Consider the following 20,097-nt stretch of genomic DNA (forward strand, 5'->3'; position numbering starts at 1 on the left):
TTGGCAGGAAAAACAAAACAAAACAGGTTCAATGTTTTAAAAGGAAAGTCCATCAGATATGGGCTGTCGCATAGACACAGGATGGAGGAGGATACACGGGGAGACTCTTCTGGGCTGCACTTACGTCCAGGTTCTGAAGGCAGTACCAGCAAAACGTGTGTTTGCAGTTTTTACACATCATCTGAGCACAGCCTTCGTTGCGCTCGATATAAACCCGGCACACTGGGCACTGCTTAATAGGGGCTTCTGCCTCCGTCCCAAAGAGGGTTCTAGAAAGAAATGAAGGAGAAATTATAGTGTAAGGATCAAGAATGCTGAGTGATTTTAAAAATCTAGGACAAGATGTACACCAACCAGAGCTACGGGTAAAGTGGGCTGAATATAATTAAACAGCTGAACTCTGTGGTCATCCACTGAATTCTCAGGGCTCCTGATAGGTAGGGAGGGAACTCGTTGCTGGCTGTACTTAACTTCATGTCCCAGGAACAGGGTGGGGGTAAAAACAGGCGCAGTGCAGATTACTCCTTGTTCAGATAACGCAAAACAAAGAAGCTTAATTTATTTATCTTTAGCTTTGAGTGAATTACATAATTGTATTTTCCATAGCTGATTAATCCATTGTTTTGCCAAATTAGTCTTTCATTCTCTGAGCACACGCTGTCTGACTAAAAAGTACAAGAAGTCTGCCACGCGGTGGAAAAACCAGCTCAGGATCCAACAGGGGCAGAGATCATCTATACAACGATCTGTGCAAATAAACAAACGGATGGGGATGGGAGGGAGTCAATCGTCAATACTTTCAAATAAATGCCCAATATCATTGAAAAGACCTGCTTCGGATAGATGAACAGGCCAGCAAAGCTTACAGGCTCAAGGGGCAGAGAAAATAAGTGGAACTGAGGTGGAGGGCGGCCTGTGTGAGCCAGGCCTGGATTGCATTTTAGCTACTATTCATCAAAACCACAACTCAGCACATGAAGACATCAGGTTCACAAAGTGTGGTCAAACTTATGATTGGATTCCATGCTCATAATAACCCTATAACGCAGTGGGACAGCCGCCATTTTCATTCCTCCCATTTCTTTTTTTTTTTTTTAATAGAGCACTAGACTTCAATCCCTGGGTTGAGAAGATCCCCTGGAGAAGGGAACAGCTACCCACTCCAGTATTCTGGCCTGGAGAATTCCATGGACTCTATAGTCCATGGGGTCTCAAAGAGTCAGACACGACTGAGTGGCTTTCACTTTTTCACTTTCAGACTCATAGAGGCTGAGTGACTTGCATAAAGTCACAAAGATACCAGTGGCAATGTCAGAACTCTGTCTCTCCTCTGGGATCTTCACATTGTCCTGTGATTCCTGGAGACCTTGCTGGGTGGCAGTGAAAATGTGCCTGGTACTGGTTAAGTGGGCACATGCCTGCCACATGTGCTAGCTCTTTTTCTCCTCTTGATGTATTTGGTCGGCAACTTAAGCACAGCATCACACCAAGTAGCATTTCTGTTCCTGGAGAATGGCCCTCCATACTTCAAGGATGCAGAGTGATTAAGCCAACTAGCCAACACTGTTATTTCTGTTCTTGCTGATGCAAAACAGCCGTAGCCTCAAGCAAATCAAGGGATCAAACACAAAGTTCGCTCACTCTGGGCCCTGCCGCTGCCATAAATACCCTCTGTCCTGCATGGTACAGAGTGAATTGCTTCTCATCATAGCAAATTCTCAACCTCATTATTGTTTTTTTTTCAGAGCATAAAATATCAAAAGATAAGTTCTTTTCCTCTAGTAAGCATGAATTTTAGCAGCATACTACCCTGAAGGGCTGTTGTTTCTATTGCTGTTTCTTTTAATATGACTGGCACACCCCACGCACCGGCAATTGAGTCAGCTAAGAAAATCATTTCCGCACCTCTTCACAAGCAAGAATGATGTGTGTCAATTGTAGGCAGTCATGGTACCTAAGCAAATGGCTGTGGACAAAAGCTATGACTTCCTACATACAGAGAACCAGAGGACCACAGCCTCCTACCTAAAGAGAAATCAAAACTCAGAGAGACTACCTCTGCTGCTGCTGCTAAGTCGATTCAGTCGTGTCCAACTCTGTGCGACCCCATAGACGGCAGCCCACCAGGCTGCCCCGTCCCTGGGATTCTCCAGTCAAGAACACTGGAGTGGGTTGCCATTTCCTTCTCCAATGCATGAAAGTGAAAGGTGAAAATGAAGTCTCTCAGTTGTGTCCGACTCTTAGTGACCCCATGGACTGTGACCTACCAGGCTCCTCCGCTCCTGGGATTTTCCAGGCAAGAGTACTGGAGTGGGGTGCCATTGCCTTCTCCTAAGACTACCTCTAGCGTACCTGGAAAGTTATTCACGGGTAATTAACTAAAATCCATTTAGACCTGCTGATTTGGTGATTCTTAGTTAATAACATACCCATTCTGAGATACTTCTCAGGAAAGCCTTGCAGGTAAAGAACTCACCTAGACATTTCATCACAATATGGCTCTTTCTCCAAGCAACAGATTTCTAAGAACACGGGTGAATGATCCCAAAGATCAAGTTTCCTTCCTTACCCATGCTCTGTTGGCAGGATGCCGGGCTGACTGTCCCTGCAGGAGACTTCTGCATGCCAAGCATCCTTGCAGCACGAGCAGAACTTCAGGTGGCAGGAAGGGCACTCCACCAGCACGGGCTGTCCTGGGTCACTTGTTGCGACGGGGCACACCGTCTGACAGTCTGCCACGGGACACCACGTTCTGCAGGGGTCCAGGTGGACTTCTAAAGAGGAAAGAAAGAAAACACAACGGTCTATCTGTCTTCCATCCAAGCCTGAGCTTTCCTTTCTGCCTTCTGTTTATTCTTTTTTATGGGTCAACATTCATAGATGCTCAGTACCAACAAGGGCAATGATTTCTATCAGAGGTCTTCACAGTGGATCCAGTACCATTCTACATCACAGGTCATTTAAAAGTGTGATGATAAAGGAGGGAAAGAAAGGGAAAATTAGGACATATTACATTTAAAGTTTGGAGGAGGAAATGGCAATCTACTCTAGTATTCTTGCCTGAAAAAAATCCCATGGACAGAGGAGTCTGGTAGGCCTCAGTCCATGGGGTCTCGAAGAGTCAGACACGACTGAGTGACTAAGCACCATATTTAAAGTTTAGAGTGGATCCAGACCTGCACAGTGGAGCTAGGTCAGCCAGCCCTGCCCTACTTCTCAAAGTAGGTGCTCATGGAATAGGTCATCATTGCCCTTTTGAGCAAGAGAAGGAGCCTTCTCAGTAATCAAAATACACAACTTTTTTGGAATATTTCTAACAGTTCAGCACTCTAAACAGGCAAATATCTCAAGTCTCTTCTTCAATTATTTTGGGTACTGTCTTGGAGAAAAATAAGGACATGAGGAACCAAAGAAAGCAAAAGAAAAAAAGTTCATAAAAGATTTTGTCCTTTCAGGCACTGAGAGATAGTGAGGCTTCTTCTGTTGTTCAGAGAGAAATTAAAGAAGAAACAAACAGTGTAGTGATGAAACAGTATCTAGTGTGGCTCAGCCAAGAAGGCAGATGAGCTGTCAATGTGGATATTCTGCTACCCTAGGAATGTGCTACTGAGGTTGTACAGGTTGTAAAAGATCCACACATTCTAGAAACAGAGGGTAGGGACTTCACAGGCCATAAAATGACCATCACACACTACACTGGCTAGACTCATGTGGCATGCTGAAAAGAAAGTAAGGTTTGTGGGTGGACAACTGTCTTCCTGTGTGAGTGTTTACAAATCTTGTTCCACCTTCCATTTTCCAGTCAATAACAGTCCATATTCTTGTCACATAACATAAACTTTTGGTGGAAAATATCATGTGGAAAATGATGTAAGAAGCAGAGGAGCCCGTTTTTCTCTGAACTAATGCATTTTGCAAATTTTGAACTGGTGGGATTCTAGTTTCAAATCACTTAAGGCTTGTGATTCTTGGAATTTCCATGTGGAACACAAACAAATCCAAAGAGTGGTGCAAAAATGAAATGAAGGTATTAAGTAGGAGCTTAATGTTTAAGGTAATAGTCTTACAAATTCAGTATGGAGGGAAAAAGACTGAAATCCTCTAGGAAACACTGTCTCCAATAATATTTCCTCCAGAAAATGCAACAATTGGACCTATGCTTATTACAGGTTTTCATTCAAAAAGAACATCCTTAAACATATCTTCTTATCCAATAATTCTGGAGGGCAGGAGTTAGAGAATGATGAGTCAGGTGAAATCAGAAAAAAGAAGAACCCTAAGATTAACACATCTTCAGACTCTAAGAGGGATGAACCCCTCTAAGATCCCTAAAATTTGGGGACAGGCTGATCAGAAAGTCAAGGGGATACTGATACATATATGGCTCCAAGATCTTGAACTTTGATTTCCACATCATTTGTATTTTTTTTCTCCAAACTCTTCACTGCTTCACAAACACAAAGCCCAAAGAAACGAAGTCTGATATGTAACTTAGCACTAAGGATTCCCACATTAAATATCTACTTACCATTCTAAATCACAGGTCTTTCAAAAGTTTGATAACAAAGGAGGGAAAGGAAAGGAAAATTAAGACATATTAAAAGTTTACGAGGCTTCCCTGGTGACTCAGACAGTAAAGACTGCCTGCGATGCAGGAGACCCAGGTTAGATCCCTGGGTTGCAAAGATCCCCTGGAAGAGAAATGGCTACCCACTCCAGTATTCTTGCCTGGAGAATTCCATGGACAGAGGAGCGTGGTGGGCTACAGTCCATGGGATCACCAAGAGTCGAACACAACTGAGTGACTAATACTTTCACTTTCATAAAGTTTAGAGCATCCCTAGTTAGAACTTGACATGGAACAACAAATTGGTTCCAAAGAGGAAAAAGAGTATGTCAAGGCTGTATATTGTCACCCTGCTTATTTAATTTATATGCAGAGTACATCATGAGAAACGCTGGGCTGGAGGAAGCACAAGCTGGAATCAAGATTGCCGGGAGAAATATCAACAACCTCAGATATGCAGATGACACCACCCTTATGGCAGAAAGTGAAGAAGAACTAAAGAGCCTCTTGATGAAAGTGAAAGAGGAGAGTGAAAAAATTGGCTTAAAGCTCAACATTCAGAAAACTAAGATCATGGCATCTGGTCCCATCACTTCATGGCAAATAGATGGGGAAACAGTGGAAACAGTGGCGACTTTATTTTTCTGGGCTCCAAAATCACTGCAGATGGTGATTGCAGCCATGAAATTAAAAGACGCTTTCTCCTTGGAAGGAAAGTTATGACCAACCTAGACAGAATATTAAAAAGCAGAGACACTACTTTGTCAACAAAGGTCCATTTAGTCAAGGCTATGGTTTTTCCAGTGGTCATGAATGGATGTGAGAGTTGGACTATAAAGAAAGCTGAGCACCGAAGAATTGATGCTTTTGAACGGTGGTGTTGGAGAAGACTCTTGAGAGTCCCTTGGACTCCAAGGAGATCCAGCCAGTCCATCCTAAAGGAGATCAGTCCTGGGTGTTCATTGGAAGGACTGATGTTGAAGCTGAAACTCCAATACTTTGGCCACCTCATGTGAAGAGCTGACTCATTTGAAAAGACTCTGATGCTAGGAAAGATTGAGGGCAGGAGGAGAAGGGGACAACAGAGGATGAGATGGTTGGATGGCATCACCAACTCGATGGACGTGAGTTTGAGTGAACTCTGGGAGTTGGTGATGGACAGGGAGGCCTGGTGTGCTGCAGGTCATGGGGTCACAAAGAGTCAGACACGAATGAGCAACTGAACTGAACTGATTGATCACCTTAAAATGTTCAACTGGGCAACTTGTCTTCAAAACTCTAATCAATTAAAATTATTTGGCAGATGTTCTGACTTGTTTCTACCAACTTACTATGTCAGGTATCTGGGTGGCATGACAGAAGCAGAAACAATAAATAGAGGAGCAATTAAAGATTTAACGAACTCCTATTAACAAAAGGGCCTCAGTACACAGTGCGGCTACAACACACAGTCCAACACAAAAAATCAAGAGAAGGTACTTCCATGGTGGTCCAGTGGTTAAGACTTCGCCTTCCAATGCAGGGGGTGTGGGTTTGATCCCTAATGGGAGAGCTAAGATCCTACATGCCTTGCAGCCAAAAAAAAACCCAAACATAAAAAAGAAACAGTATTGTAACAAATTCAATAAAAAAGACTTTAAAAATGTCCACATCAAAAAAAAAGGAAAAACGTCTCTAAAGAAAGAAGGAAGGGGAGAGTCGGAGCCACAGGAAACAGCGATCACTATGGCAGTACACAACTGCCAGTGTTAAGGCTCTATATTGTTCAGCCCTGCATTGAGCTATTTCCAGAGGAAAGACACAACTCTCCAGAGAGAGACATTTGTCTAGGGCACCTCTGAGTCTCTTGGAGAAGAGCATCCCACAATGGGACGGGGATCTGCATGTGCCAGTCTGGCCAGGTTACACTGAAAGGGTACCTGACTGCAACACGGCACCTGTCCTTCAGATGGTCCTTCAGCCTGGCTCCCAGAAGAGCAGCTCCGATAGAGAAAAGTCAGTAGAAACTAAAAGGGCTGTTTTGCTTTTTTTCTAAATTATTATAATTCCAATACGAGCTTCATTTTGCTTCATATACCTTGTGGTTCAAATAGGCCTGAGAAGCCAGGCTGGTAGAAAAGAGAAAAACGCTGAAGAAGCATCAGACATTGGCAGCCCTGGCAGCTAACAGGACTTCCCAGAACCCAAGCCAAAAAGGAACAGATTAATGGACAGCAGGTGGTAGCCAGAGCACTGCCACGTGAGCAAACACCATCTTCTCCTTTCTCCTCCACACCAATTATCTGAGGGGAGTCCGAAGGGAAGGAGAGCCCCCAGGCCTAATGCAGGACTTTCTAAAACACTTTTTATTACTACTACTATGAATGCAGTTCTACCTCCTGGCTTTTGGCTCAGGAAACACAGTTATTATGCAGATAAACAAAATGCACATTATCCAAAACATTTAAGGTTCAGTTTCTTCCTCCTTCCAATTTCTATTCCAAAGATAGAAAAAAAAAAAAAAAAGGAACTTATGCATATTCAACTAATTTCTTCTGTATCAACAGTAATGAAAGCTTTCTGTAGCTTTGAGATGAGCCAAAGCTCAGAAATCTAGAAAAAGAGAATAGTGCCTGCAACACGTTAATACGAACATGATTTAAAAGTGATTGATAGTAGCAGACTCACAGCAGAGACAGATGAAGTCATAGACGAACTGGAATTTACTTATGAAAATTAGAATTGATTACTGAAGTAAAGCCTCAGGACTATTTGATCTTCAGATTCTGCTTGTTCATGTAAATTACACAAGGGAGGAGATGCTATTTAAAACTATTTTGTACTTCTGTACTCTGACAATTATTAGGACATAAAAGCATTCCAAGAAAATAAAACTGCCATGAAACCTAAAGACCACGTCTGACCCCAGGAATTGTTTTTAGTTTTCAAAAACTAAATTTTGGACCCTTGGGTTTCCCACCTAGAACTAGATATATGAAGCTTGCTTTTCATTTGGTTATATATTTTCTCAGATGACACGAGTGGTTTTTCTGCCGTCTTCTACCGTGAGGCTGTGCCGAAAAAGAGATGGTATGAAATTTTATTATTGTGGGAAACACTATGCACTCAAGCTAATTTAATTATCAGCTGAGATAAATCAAACTGTTTTAACTTTTATGACCCACTGCATTTTTAATTATGCCAAAATTAATTTGCTTTCTGCTATTGCAAAGAACAAAGGTCTTCTGCAGATAGTTAAAATGCAATTAAATTAAACTGATTGGAATTAACATCTGCCACAGTAAATATACCCAAACAGAGGTGGCCAACAGCAGAAGAGTTGTTTTCAAGATAGCTGATGAGAAAAACAGAATTTCAAACTTGGAAACAACTTTTCACTGGTCAGAGCAAACACCCTCTTCCAACAACACAAGAGAAGACTCGACACATGGACATCACCAGATGGTCAACACCGAAATCAGATTGATTATATTCTTTGCAGCCCAAGATGGAGAAGCTCTATACAGTCAGCAAAAACAAGACAAGGAGCTGACTGTGGCTCAGATCATGAACTCCTTATTGCCAAATTCAGACTTAAATTGAAGAAAGCAGGGAAAACCACTAGACCATTCAGGTATGACCGAAATCAAATCCCTTATGATTATACAGTGGAAGTGAGAAATAGATTTAAGGGACTAGATCTGTTAGATAGAGTGCCTGATGAACCATGGACTGAGGTTCATGACATTGTACAGGAGACAGGGATCAAGACCATCCCCCTGGAAAAGAAATGCAAAAAAGCAAAATAGCTGTCTGGGGAGGCCTTACAAATAGCTGTGAAAAGAAGAGAAGCGAAAAGCAAAGGAGAAAAGGAAAGATATAAGCATGTGAATGCAGAGTTCCAAAGAATAGCAAGAAGAGATAAGAAAGCCTTCTTCAGCGATCAATGCAAAGAAATAGAGGAAAACAACAGAATGGGAAAGACTAGAGATCTCTTCAAAAAAATTAGAGATACCAAGGGAACATTTCATGCAAAGATGGGCTCGATAAAGGACAGAAATGATATGGACCTAACAGAAGCAGAAGATATTAAGAAGAGATGGCAAGAATACACAGAAGAACTGTACAAAAAAGATCTTCACGACCCAGATAATCACAATGGTGTGATCACTGACCTAGAGCCAGACATCCTGGAATGTGAAGTCAAGTGGGCCTTAGAAAGCATCACTACGAACAAAGCTAGTGGAGGTGATGGAATTCCAGTTGAACTATTCCAAATCCTGAAAGATGATGCTGTGAAAGTGCTCCACTCAATATGCCAGCAAATTTGGAAAACTCAGCAGTGGCCATAGGACTGGAAAAGGTCAGTTTTCATTCCAATCCCAGAGAAAGGCAATGCCAAAGAATGCTCAAACTACTGCACAATTGTGCTCATCTCACACGCTATTAAGTAATGCTCAAAATTCTCCAAGCCAGGCTTCAGCAATATGTGAACCATGAACTTCCTGATGTTCAAGCTGGTTTTAGAAAAGGCAGAGGAACCAGAGATCAAATTGCCAACATCCGCTGGATCATGGAAAAACCAAGTGAGTTCCAGAAAAACATCTATTTCTGCTTTATTGACTATGCCAAAGCCTTTGTGTGGATCACAATAAACTGTGGAAAATTCTGAAAGAGATGGGAATATCAGACCACCTGATCTGCCTCTTGAGAAATTTGTATGCAGGTCAGGAAGCAACAGTTAGAATTGGACATGGAACAACAGACTGGTTCCAAATAGGAAAAGGAGTATGTTAAGGCTGTATATTGTCACCCTGTTTATTTAACTTATATGCAGAGTACATCATGAGAAATGCTGGACTGGAAGAAACACAAGCTGGAATTAAGATTGCTGGGAGAAATATCAATAACCTCAGATATGCAGATGACACCACCCTTATGGCAGAAAGTGAAAAGGAACTCAAAAGCCTCTTGATGAAAGTGAAAGTGGAGAGTGAAAAAGTTGTCTTAAAGCTCAACATTCAGAAAACGAAGATCATGGCATCCGGTCCCATCACTTCATGGGAAATAGATGGGGAAACAGTGTCAGACTTTATTTTTCTGGGCTCCAAAATCACTGCAGATGGTGACTGCAGCCATGAAATTAAAAGACGCTTACTCCTTGGAAGGAAAGTTATGACCAACCTAGATAGCATATTCAAAAGCAGAGACATCACTTTGCCACATCACTTTGCCAACAAAGGTCCGTCTAGTCAAGGCTATGGTTTTTCCTGTGGTCATGTATGGATGTGAGAGTTGGACTGTGAAGAAGGCTGAGCACCGAAGAATTGACGCTTTTGAACTGTGGTGTTGGAGAAGACTCTTGAGAGTCCCTTGGACTGCAAGGAGATCCAACCACTCCATTCTGAAGGAGATAAGCCCTGGGATTTCTTTGGAAGGAATGATGCTAAAGCTGAAACTCCAGTACTTTGGCCAGCTCATGCGAAGAGTTGACTCATTGGAAAAGACTCTGATGCTGGGAGGGATTGGGGGCAGGAGGAGAAGGGGACGACAGAGGATGAGATGGCTGGATGGCATCACTGACTTGATGGATGTGAGTCTGGGTGAACTCCGGGAGTTGGTGATGGACAGGGAGGCCTGGTGGGCTGTGATTCATGGGGTCCCAAAGAGTCGGACATGACTGAGTGACTTAACTGAGTCTAAAGCTGTTAAACTGAGACCAACAGAAATTAGAAGTTTGCATAACACGTGGTTAGTGAGTATATGATAGGATCAGGGCTTTTTTACTCCAAGAATGTAATTATTTATGTAAAAACAAACTCATGCTATTAAACAGATTTCAATCCCTCCATCACTTTTATCTTTGAAGCAACAACTTCAAATGCTCCATCTCAGCAAGTCACGATCTCCTTGGAGGTGAATTCATGCTTTCAGTAAGAATATACTGTGTGAAGGAAACCGCTATGATAGGTGGGGTAAGGAATTTGCCTTGATTGTCAAGCTTCTATACAATGCTATAGAAACTGGGACAAATAAGGATGGAAACACACGGGAAAAGATTTGAATTAAGATGAAAACAAAGTGATATAATTGTGTACCCAATCCAAGGTATGATCTGGATTCCGGAAGATGCTTTCTTAGTTTAGTTCAGAAAAAACTGGGGCCAAGATTTGGAGGTGGCAGTAACAGTAATGAAGAATAACAATAAAGGCAGTGATAATATATCAAAAGCACCCTGTGACATACACAGTGTTAACTCATGCATTCTCTGCAGCAGCTCTGGGACAATCATTCCATTACTATCCTCATCTTATAGGTGTGGAAATGGATGGACAGATAGGACGAGGCAAATACCAATGAACACTGTGCCTCTTATTCAGGTTCCTTTAGAAATTTCACCCAACCTACTCATAAATATCTTTTCTTACAGACACTTTAGCTCTTCAGAGGAGAGCTGAAAACATCTAGAGACTGTTTTAGGTTTAAAACTGATCAACAAAAAAGAACAGGAGGGTAAGCTGAGGAGAAAGCGTTACCATGTAAAAGCATAAGATAGCTTGGGAAGGAAACCCAAGACTTAGTCATACATTTACCATGAAATACCAGAAAATCAGACTTAGAAAGAAAACACACAAAGAGAGAGATGATAAGGATGTGCTTGTGATCAGAAACTATGAAAAGGAAGGTGACTAATGAGAGATAGGAGGTGTTAAAAACATAAAACTGAACTGATGATTAAGTCATTCAGTATCACCCAGTCTTCAACCAAAAACGCTAAAAGAAACCAAATAGTGACGCAGGGCGCTCTGGTGAGAAGAGACTTTAATAATTAGAAAAGATGGCATAGAAACATTTTACCAAGGACAAACACAAGAGTGAGATGAAATTCGAAGAGCCATCTCATAAAGGTTAGGGCTCAAAAATGAAAGGAGGCTTGGGGGAAAAGCTGATAACAAAAGAACTTTCAAAGAAAGATGGAACCATAGCTTGAAACCACATCTAGAGTTGTACCTGGCACACACAGATGCTCAGTACATAAATAAGAACACACTGAATACACGAGTGAATGCAGGAGGATTAACAGATAACAGGAAAATAAATTCCTACTGTATTCACTTTTTTAAGACGGAAAACAGAAGGGGAGGAGCCAAGATGGCAGAGGAGTAGGACAGGGAGAACACTTTCTCCCCCACAAATTCATCAAAAGAGCATTTAAACACCGAGTAAATTCCACAAAACAACTTCTGAATGCCAGCAGAGGACATCAGGCACCCAGAAAAGCAACCCAAGTCTTCGAAAGGAGGTAGGAAAAAATATAAAAGACAAAAAAAAGAGACAAAAGAGGGAGGGACGGAGTTCCATCCTGGGAAGGGAGTCTTAAAAAGAGAGAAGTTTCCAAACACCATGAAACCTTCTCACTGCCGAATCTGCGCCGAGCTTTGGAAGCACAGAGGGCAACATAACAGGGAGAAAAAATAAACAAACAATTAAAACCCACAGATTGTGAGCCCTAGGGTAACTCCCCCAGCAGAGAAGCAGCGCAGACGCCTACACACGCCATTAGCAAGCAGGGGCTGGGCAGGGAGGTGTGGCGCGGGCTGCATTGCTTAGAGTAAGGAGCTGGCCTGAATAACCTGAGCGCTATCTGAGCGAAATAATTTGGGCTAGCAAACCAGAATGTGGGATATCTACCACGCGAAAAGCCAGCCCTAACCTAAGACACCGCCAGGCCTGCGCACGGAACAAAGGACTGAACAGAGATAGCCAGCTGCAGACCTTCCCTCTCCGGTGACAGGCAGCCAGAACCGGAAGGGGGCAATCACAGCCCCAGAGAGACATTATCTATAAAACTGTAAGCAGGCTTCTTTGCTAACTAAAACTTCTTGGGGGTCTGGACGGTCAACATCTGCCTGAGAAGGTGCGCAGGTTGTACACCTAGATAACTGAGCGGCGGGGAGGCGATAAGTCGCAGCAATCGCGCTCGCCAAACACCTCATCACCTGAGCTGCTCGGACCTGGGAAGGGCACAAAACGCAGGCCCAACCGAGTCTGCGCCTCTGAGGACTACCCGAGTGCCTGAACCTAAGCGGCTTGGACCTGGGAGGTGCAAGCAGCCCAGGGCCGGCCACAGATGGTTCCCAGTGGAGCAACCTAGAGCCCGAGCAGTGTGGGCAGGGAGGCTACACGCGCCGTGAGCGGGGGCAGACCCAGTGTGGCTGAGGCACTGCGAGCGCACACCAGTGTTATTTGTTTGCAGCATCCCTCCCTCCCTCCCCACAGCGAGACTGAACAAGTGAGCCTTAAAAAAAAAAAAAGTGTCCTCCACCGTCCCCTTTGTGTCAGGGCGGAAACCAGACACTGAAGAGACCAGCAAACAGAAGAAGCTATAACAGAGGGAACTGCCTTGTAAGCTACAGGCAATAGGTTAAACCCTGTGGTTACTACCGACTACATAGGAAGGGGCCTATAGATCTTGAGAAATGTAAGTTGGACCAAGGAACTAGCCAAAAATGAACTGAACCCACAATACTCACAACAAAACCAGAGAAAGTCCTAGATATATTTTTACTATTTTTACGATCATTCTTTCTTTTTTTTTTTTAATCTTTTAAAAAAATTTTAAGTCCTCTATTATTCCTTTAATTTTCACTTTTATAACCTATTACTTTGCAAAAAAAAAGACCCTATTTTTTTTTTCTTCAGCAAACTTCATATATATATCTTTTATAATTTTTTGACCTTGTTTTTTTTTTTGTTTCTTCTTCTTTTCTTTAACATTGTATTCTTGAAATTCCAAACTCTACTCTAGATTTTTAAATTTAGCTTTTTGGTATTTGATATCAATTTTGTACCTGTATTTTCTTTATAATTTTTGCGACTTTGTTTTTGTTTGTTTGTTTGTTTTTCTCTCTTTTTCTTCTTCTTTTTTTTAACATTGTATTTCTGAAATTCCAAACTCTACTCTAGATTTTTAACTTTTGCTTTTTGGTATTAGTTATCAATTTTGTACCTATATTTTCTTTATAATTTTTGCGACCTTGTTTGTTTGTTTTTGTTTGTTCGTTTTCTCTCTTTTCCTTCTTCTTTTCTTTAACATCGTATTTTTGAAATTCCAAACTCTACTCTAGATTTTTAATTCTTGCTTTTATGTATTTGTTACCAATTTTGTACCTTTAAGAACCCAATCTTCAGTACCCATTTTTCACTAGGGAGTGAGATTACTGGCTTGACTGCTCTCTCTCCCTTTGGACTCTCCTTTTTCTCCACCAGGTCGCCTGTGTCTCCTCCCTAACCCCTCTCTACTCTACCCAACTCTGTGAATTTCTGTGTGTTCCAGACGGTGGAGAACACTTAGGGAACTGATTACTGGCTGGATCTGTCTCCCTCCTTTTCATTCCTCCCTTTTATCCTTCTGGCCACCTCTGTCTCCTTCCTCCTTCTTCTCTTCTCTATATAACTCCGTGAACATCTCTGAGTGGTCCAGTTGTGGAGTGCACATAAGGAAGTGATTACTGGCTAGCCCACTCTCTCCTCTATTGATTCCACCTCATCTCATTCGGGTCACCTCTAACTCCCTCCTCCCTCTTCTCTTCTCCATGTAACACTGTGAAGCTCTCTGGGTGATCCTCACCCAGAGAGAAACTTTTCATCTTTAACGTAGATGAAACTTTTCATCTTTAACGTAGATGTTTTATCAATGGTGCTGTATAGAAGAAGTTTTGAAACTACTGTAAAAATAAGACCAATAACTGGAAGTAGGAGGCTTAAGTCCAAACCCTGACTCCAGGGAACTCCTGACACCAAGGAACATTAATTGACAGGAGCTCATCAAATGCCTCCATACCTACACTGAAACCAAGCACCACACAAGGGCCAACAAGTTCCAGGGCAAGACATACCAAGCGAATTCTCCAGCAACAAAGGAACACAGCCCTGAGCTTCAAGATACAGGCTGCCCAAAGTCACCCCAAAACCACAGACATCTCATAACTCATTACTGGACACTTCATTGCACTCCAGAAAGAAGAAATACAGCTCCACCCACCAGAACACCGACACAAGCTTCCCTAACCAGGAAACCTTGACAAGCCACCTGTACAAACCCACACACAGCGAGGAAACGCCACAATAGAGAACTCCACAAACTGCCAGAATACAGAAAGGACACACCAAAATCAGCAATTTAAACAAGATGAAGAGACAGAGGAACACCCAGCAGATAAAGGAACAGGATAAATGCCCACCAAACCAAACAAAAGAGGAAGAGATAGGGAATCTACCTGATAAAGAATTCCGAATAATGATAGTGAAATTGATCCAAAATCTTGAAATCAAAATGGAATCACAGATAAATAGCCTGGAGACAAGTATTGAGAAGATGCAAGAAAGGTTTAACAAGGACCTAGAAGAAATAAAAGAGAGTCAATATATAATGAATAATGCAATAAGTGAAATTAAAAACACTCTGGAGGCAATAAATAGTAGAATAACAGAGGGAGAAGATAGGATTAGTGAATTAGAAGATAGAATGGTAGAAATAAATGAATCAGAGAGGATAAAAGAAAAACGAATTAAAAGAAATGAGGACAATCTCAGAGACCTCCAGGACAATATTAAATGCTACAACATTCGAGTCACAGGGGTCCCAGAAGAAGAAGACAAAAAGAAAGACCATGAGAAAATACTTAAGGAGATAATTGTTGAAAACTTCCCTAAAATGGGGAAGGAATTAATCACCCAAGTCCAAGAAACCCAGAGAGTCCCAAACAGGATAAACCCAAGGAGAAACACCCCAAGACACATATTAATCAAATTAACAAAGATCAAACACAAAGAACAAATATTAAAAGCAGCAAGGGAAAAACAACAAATAACACACAAGGCAATTCCCATAAGGATAACAGCTGATCTTTCAATAGAAACTCTTCAAGCCAGGAGGGAATGGCAAGACATACTTAAAGTGATGAAAGAAAATAACCTACAGCCCAGATTATTGTACCCAGCAAGGATCTCATTCAAGTATGAAAGAGAAATCAAAAGCTTTTCAGACAAGCAAAAGCTGAGAGAATTCTGCACCACCAAACCAGCTCTCCAACAAATACTAAAGGATATATTCTCTAGACAGGAAACACAAAAATGGTGTATAAATTCAAACCCAAAACAATAAAGTAAATAGCAACGGGATCATACTTAGCAGTAATTACCTTAAACGTAAATGGGTTGAATGCCCCAACCAAAAGACAAAGACGGGCTGAATGGATACAAAAACAAGACCCCTACATATGTTGTCTACAAGAGACCCACCTCAAAACAGGGGATACATACAGACTGAAAGTGAAGGGCTGGAAAAAGATTTTCCATGCAAATAGGGACCAAAAGAAAGCAGGAGTAGCAATACTCATATCAGATAAAATAGACTTTAAAACAAAGGCTGTGAAAAGAGACAAAGATGGTCACTACATAATGATCAAAGGATCAATCCAAGAAGAAGATATAACAATTATAAATATATATGCACCCAACACGGGAGCACCACAGTACGTAAGACAAATGCTAACAAGTATGAAAGGAGAAATTAACAATAACACAATAATAGTGGGAGACTTTAATACCCCACTCACACCTATGGATAGACCAACTAAACAGAAAATTAACAAGGAAACACAAACTTTAAATGATACAATAGACCAGTTAGACCTAATTGATATCTATAGGACATTTCATCCCAAAACAATGAATTTCACCTTTTTCTCAGGCACACATGGAACCTTCTCCAGGATAGATCACATCCTGGGCCATAAATCTAGCCTTGGTAAATTCAAAAAAATAGAAATCATTCCAAGCATCTTTTCTGACCACAATGCAGTAAGATTAGATCTCAATTACAGGAGAAAAACTATTAAAAATTCCAACATATGGAGGCTGAACAACACACTGCTGAATAACCAACAAATCACAGAAGAAATCATAAAAGAAATCAAAATTTGCATAGAAACGAATGAAAATGAAAACACAACAACCCAAAACCTGTGGGACACTGTAAAAGCAGTCCTAAGGGGAAAGTTCATAGCAATACAGGCATACCTCAAGAAACAAGAAAAAAGTCAAATAAATAACCTAACTCTACACCTAAAGCAACTAAAAAAGGAAGAAATGAAGAACCCCAGGGTTAGTAGAAGGAAAGAAATCTTAAAAATTAGAGCAGAAATAAATGCAAAAGAAACAAAAGAGACCATAGCAAAAATCAACAAAGCCAAAAGCTGGTTCTTTGAAAGGATACATAAAATTGACAAACCATTAGCCAGACTCATCAAGAAACAAAGGGAGAAAAATCAAATCAATAAAATTAGAAATGAAAATGGAGAGATCACAACAGACAACACAGAAATACAAAGGATCATAAGAGACTACTATCAACAATTATATGCCAATAAAATGGACAACGTGGAAGAAATGGACAAATTCTTAGAAAAGTACAACTTTCCAAAACTGGACCAGGAAGAAATAGAAAATCTTAACAGACCCATCACAAGCATGGAAATTGAAACTGTAATCAAAAATCTTCCAGCAAACAAAAGCCCAGGTCCAGACGGCTTCACAGCTGAATTCTACCAAAAATTTAGAGAAGAACTAACACCTATCCTGCTCAAACTCTTCCAGAAAATTGCAGAGGAAGCTAAACTTCCAAACTCATTCTATGAGGCCACCATCACCCTAATACCAAACCCTGACAAAGATCCCACAAAAAAAGAAAACCACAGGCCAATATCATTGATGAACATAGATGCAAAAATCCTTAACAAAATTCTAGCAATCAGAATCCAACAACACATTAAAAAGATCATACACCATGACTAAGTGGGCTTTATCCCAGGGATGCAAGGATTCTTCAATATCCGCAAATCAATCAATGTAATACACCACATTAACAAATTGAAAAATAAAAACCATATGATTATCTCAATAGATGCAGAGAAAGCCTTTGACAAAATTCAACATCCATTTATGATAAAAACTCTCCAGAAAGCAGGAATAGAAGCAACATACCTCAACATAATAAAAGCTATATATGACAAACCCACAGCAAACATTATCCTCAATGGTGAAAAATTGAAAGCATTTCCTCTAAAGTCAGGAACAAGACAAGGGTGCCCACTTTCACCATTACTATTCAACATAGTTTTGGAAGTTTTGGCCACAGCAATCAGAGCAGAAAAAGAAATAAAAGGAATCCAAATTGGAAAAGAAGAAGTAAAACTCTTACTATTTGCAGATGACATGATCCTCTACATAGAAAACCCTAAAGACTCCACCAGAAAATTACTAGAACTAATCAATGACTATAGTAAAGTTGCAGGATATAAAATCAACACACAGAAATCCCTTGCATTCCTATACACTAATAATGAGAAAACAGAAAGAGAAATTAAGGAAACAATTCCATTCACCATTGCAACGAAAAGAATAAAGTACTTAGGAATAGATCTACCTAAAGAAACTAAAGACCTATATATAGAAAACTATAAAACACTGGTGAAAGAAATCAAAGAGGACACTAATAGATGGAGAAATATACCATGTTCATGGATTGGAAGAATCAATATAGTGAAAATGAGTATACTACCCAAAGCAATTTATAGATTCAATGCAATCCCTATCAACCTACCAACTGTATTCTTCACAGAGCTAGAACAAATAATTTCACAATTTGTATGGAAATACAAAAAACCTCGAATAGCCAAAGCTATCTTGAGAAAGAATGGAACTGGAGGAATCAACCTACCTGACTTCAGGCTCTACTACAAAGCCATAGTTATCAAGACAGTATGGTACTGGCACAAAGACAGAAATATAGATCAATGGAACAAAATAGAAAGCCCAGAGATAAATCCACGCACATATGGACACCTTATCTTTGACAAAGGAGGCAAGAATATACAATGGATTAAAGACAATCTCTTTAACAAGTGGTGCTGGGAAAACTGGTCAACCACTTGTAAAAGAATGAAACTAGAACACTTTCTAACACCATACACAAAAATAAACTCAAAATGGATTAAAGATCTAAACATAAGACCAGAAACTATAAAACTCCTAGAGGAGAACATAGGCAAAACACTCTCTGACATACATCACAGCAGGATCCTCTATGACCCACCTCCCAGAATATTGGAAATAAAAGCAAAAATAAACAAATGGGACCTAATTAAACTTAAAAGCTTCTGCACAACAAAGGAAACTATTAGCAAGGTGAAAAGACAGCCTTCAGAATGGGAGAAAATAATAGCAAATGAAGCAACTGACAAACAACTAATCTCAAAAATATACAAGCAACTCCTACAGCTCAACTCCAGAAAAATAAATGACCCAACCAAAAAGTGGGCCAAAGAACTAAATAGACATTTCTCCAAAGAAGACATACAGATGGCTAACAGACACATGAAAAGATGCTCAACATCACTCATTATCAGAGAAATGCAAATCAAAACCTCTATGAGGTACCATTTCACACCAGTCAGAATGGCTGTGATCCAAAAGTCTACAAGCAATAAATGCTGGAGAGGGTGTGGAGAAAAGGGAACCCTCTTACACTGTTGGTGGGAATGCAAACTAGTACAGCCACTATGGAGAACAATGTGGAGATTCCTTAAAAAACTGGAACTAGAACTGCCTTATGATCCAGCAATCCCACTGCTGGGCATACACACTGAGGAAACCAAAAGGGAAAGAGACACGTGTACCCCAATGTTCACTGCAGCACTGTTTATAATAGCCAGGACATGGAAGCAACCTAGATGTCCATCAGCAGATGAATGGATAAGAAAGCCGTGGTACATATACACAATGGAGTATTACTCAGCCATTAAAAAGAATACATTTGAATCAGTTCTAATGAGGTGGATGAAACTGGAGCCTATTATACAGAGTGAAGTAAGCCAGAAAGAAAAACACCAATACAGTATACTAACGCATATATATGGAATTTAGAAAGATGGTAACAACAACCCTATGTATGAGACAGCAAAAGAGACACTGATGTATAGAACAGTCTTATGGACTCTGTTGGAGAGGGAGAGGGTGGGAAGTTTTGGGAGAATGGCATTGAAACATGTATAATATCATGTATGAAACGAGTTGCCAGTCCAGGTTCGATGCACAATACTGGATGCTTGGGGCTGGTGCACTGGGACGACCCAGAGGGATGGTATGGGGAGGGAGGAGGGAGGAGGGTTCAGGATGGGGAACACATGTATACCTGTGGTGGATTCATTTCGATATTTGGCAAAACTAATACAAATTTGTAAAGTTTTAAAACAAAATTTAAAATAGTCTCAAAAAAAACCCAAAAACTGTAGGTACCATATTTTTTCAAAAAAAAAAAAAAAAAAAAAAGACGGAGAACAATGGCACTTAAACCATTTGTAAGAGTTTGTAACCACTCTTTGTTGTTGTTCAGTGGCTAAGTTAATTCATGTCCAACTCTTTGGCACCCCATGGACTGTGTATCCTGCCAGGCTCCTCCGTCCATGGGATTTCCCAGGCAAGAATGC

At 40.8% G+C, this 20,097-nt stretch overlaps 1 protein-coding gene across 2 annotated transcripts in view; it reads right to left on the reverse strand.

The window, feature by feature from the left end:
* RNF144B (ring finger protein 144B) overlaps positions 1–20,097 on the reverse strand; it is a 159,816-nt gene that overhangs the window by 8,700 nt on the left and 131,019 nt on the right. For both annotated transcript variants that reach the window (XM_027523985.1, XM_027523984.1), the window contains exons 5-6: positions 2,570–2,774; positions 125–269 (exon numbers count right to left, since the gene is read on the reverse strand). In XM_027523985.1, coding sequence (XP_027379786.1) covers positions 125–269; positions 2,570–2,774 — 350 coding nt within the window. The remainder of the gene's footprint in view (positions 1–124; positions 270–2,569; positions 2,775–20,097) is intronic.

This window comes from Bos indicus x Bos taurus, chromosome 23 (assembly GCF_003369695.1).
Source record: "Bos indicus x Bos taurus breed Angus x Brahman F1 hybrid chromosome 23, Bos_hybrid_MaternalHap_v2.0, whole genome shotgun sequence".
Lineage (NCBI taxonomy): Eukaryota > Metazoa > Chordata > Mammalia > Artiodactyla > Bovidae > Bos > Bos indicus x Bos taurus.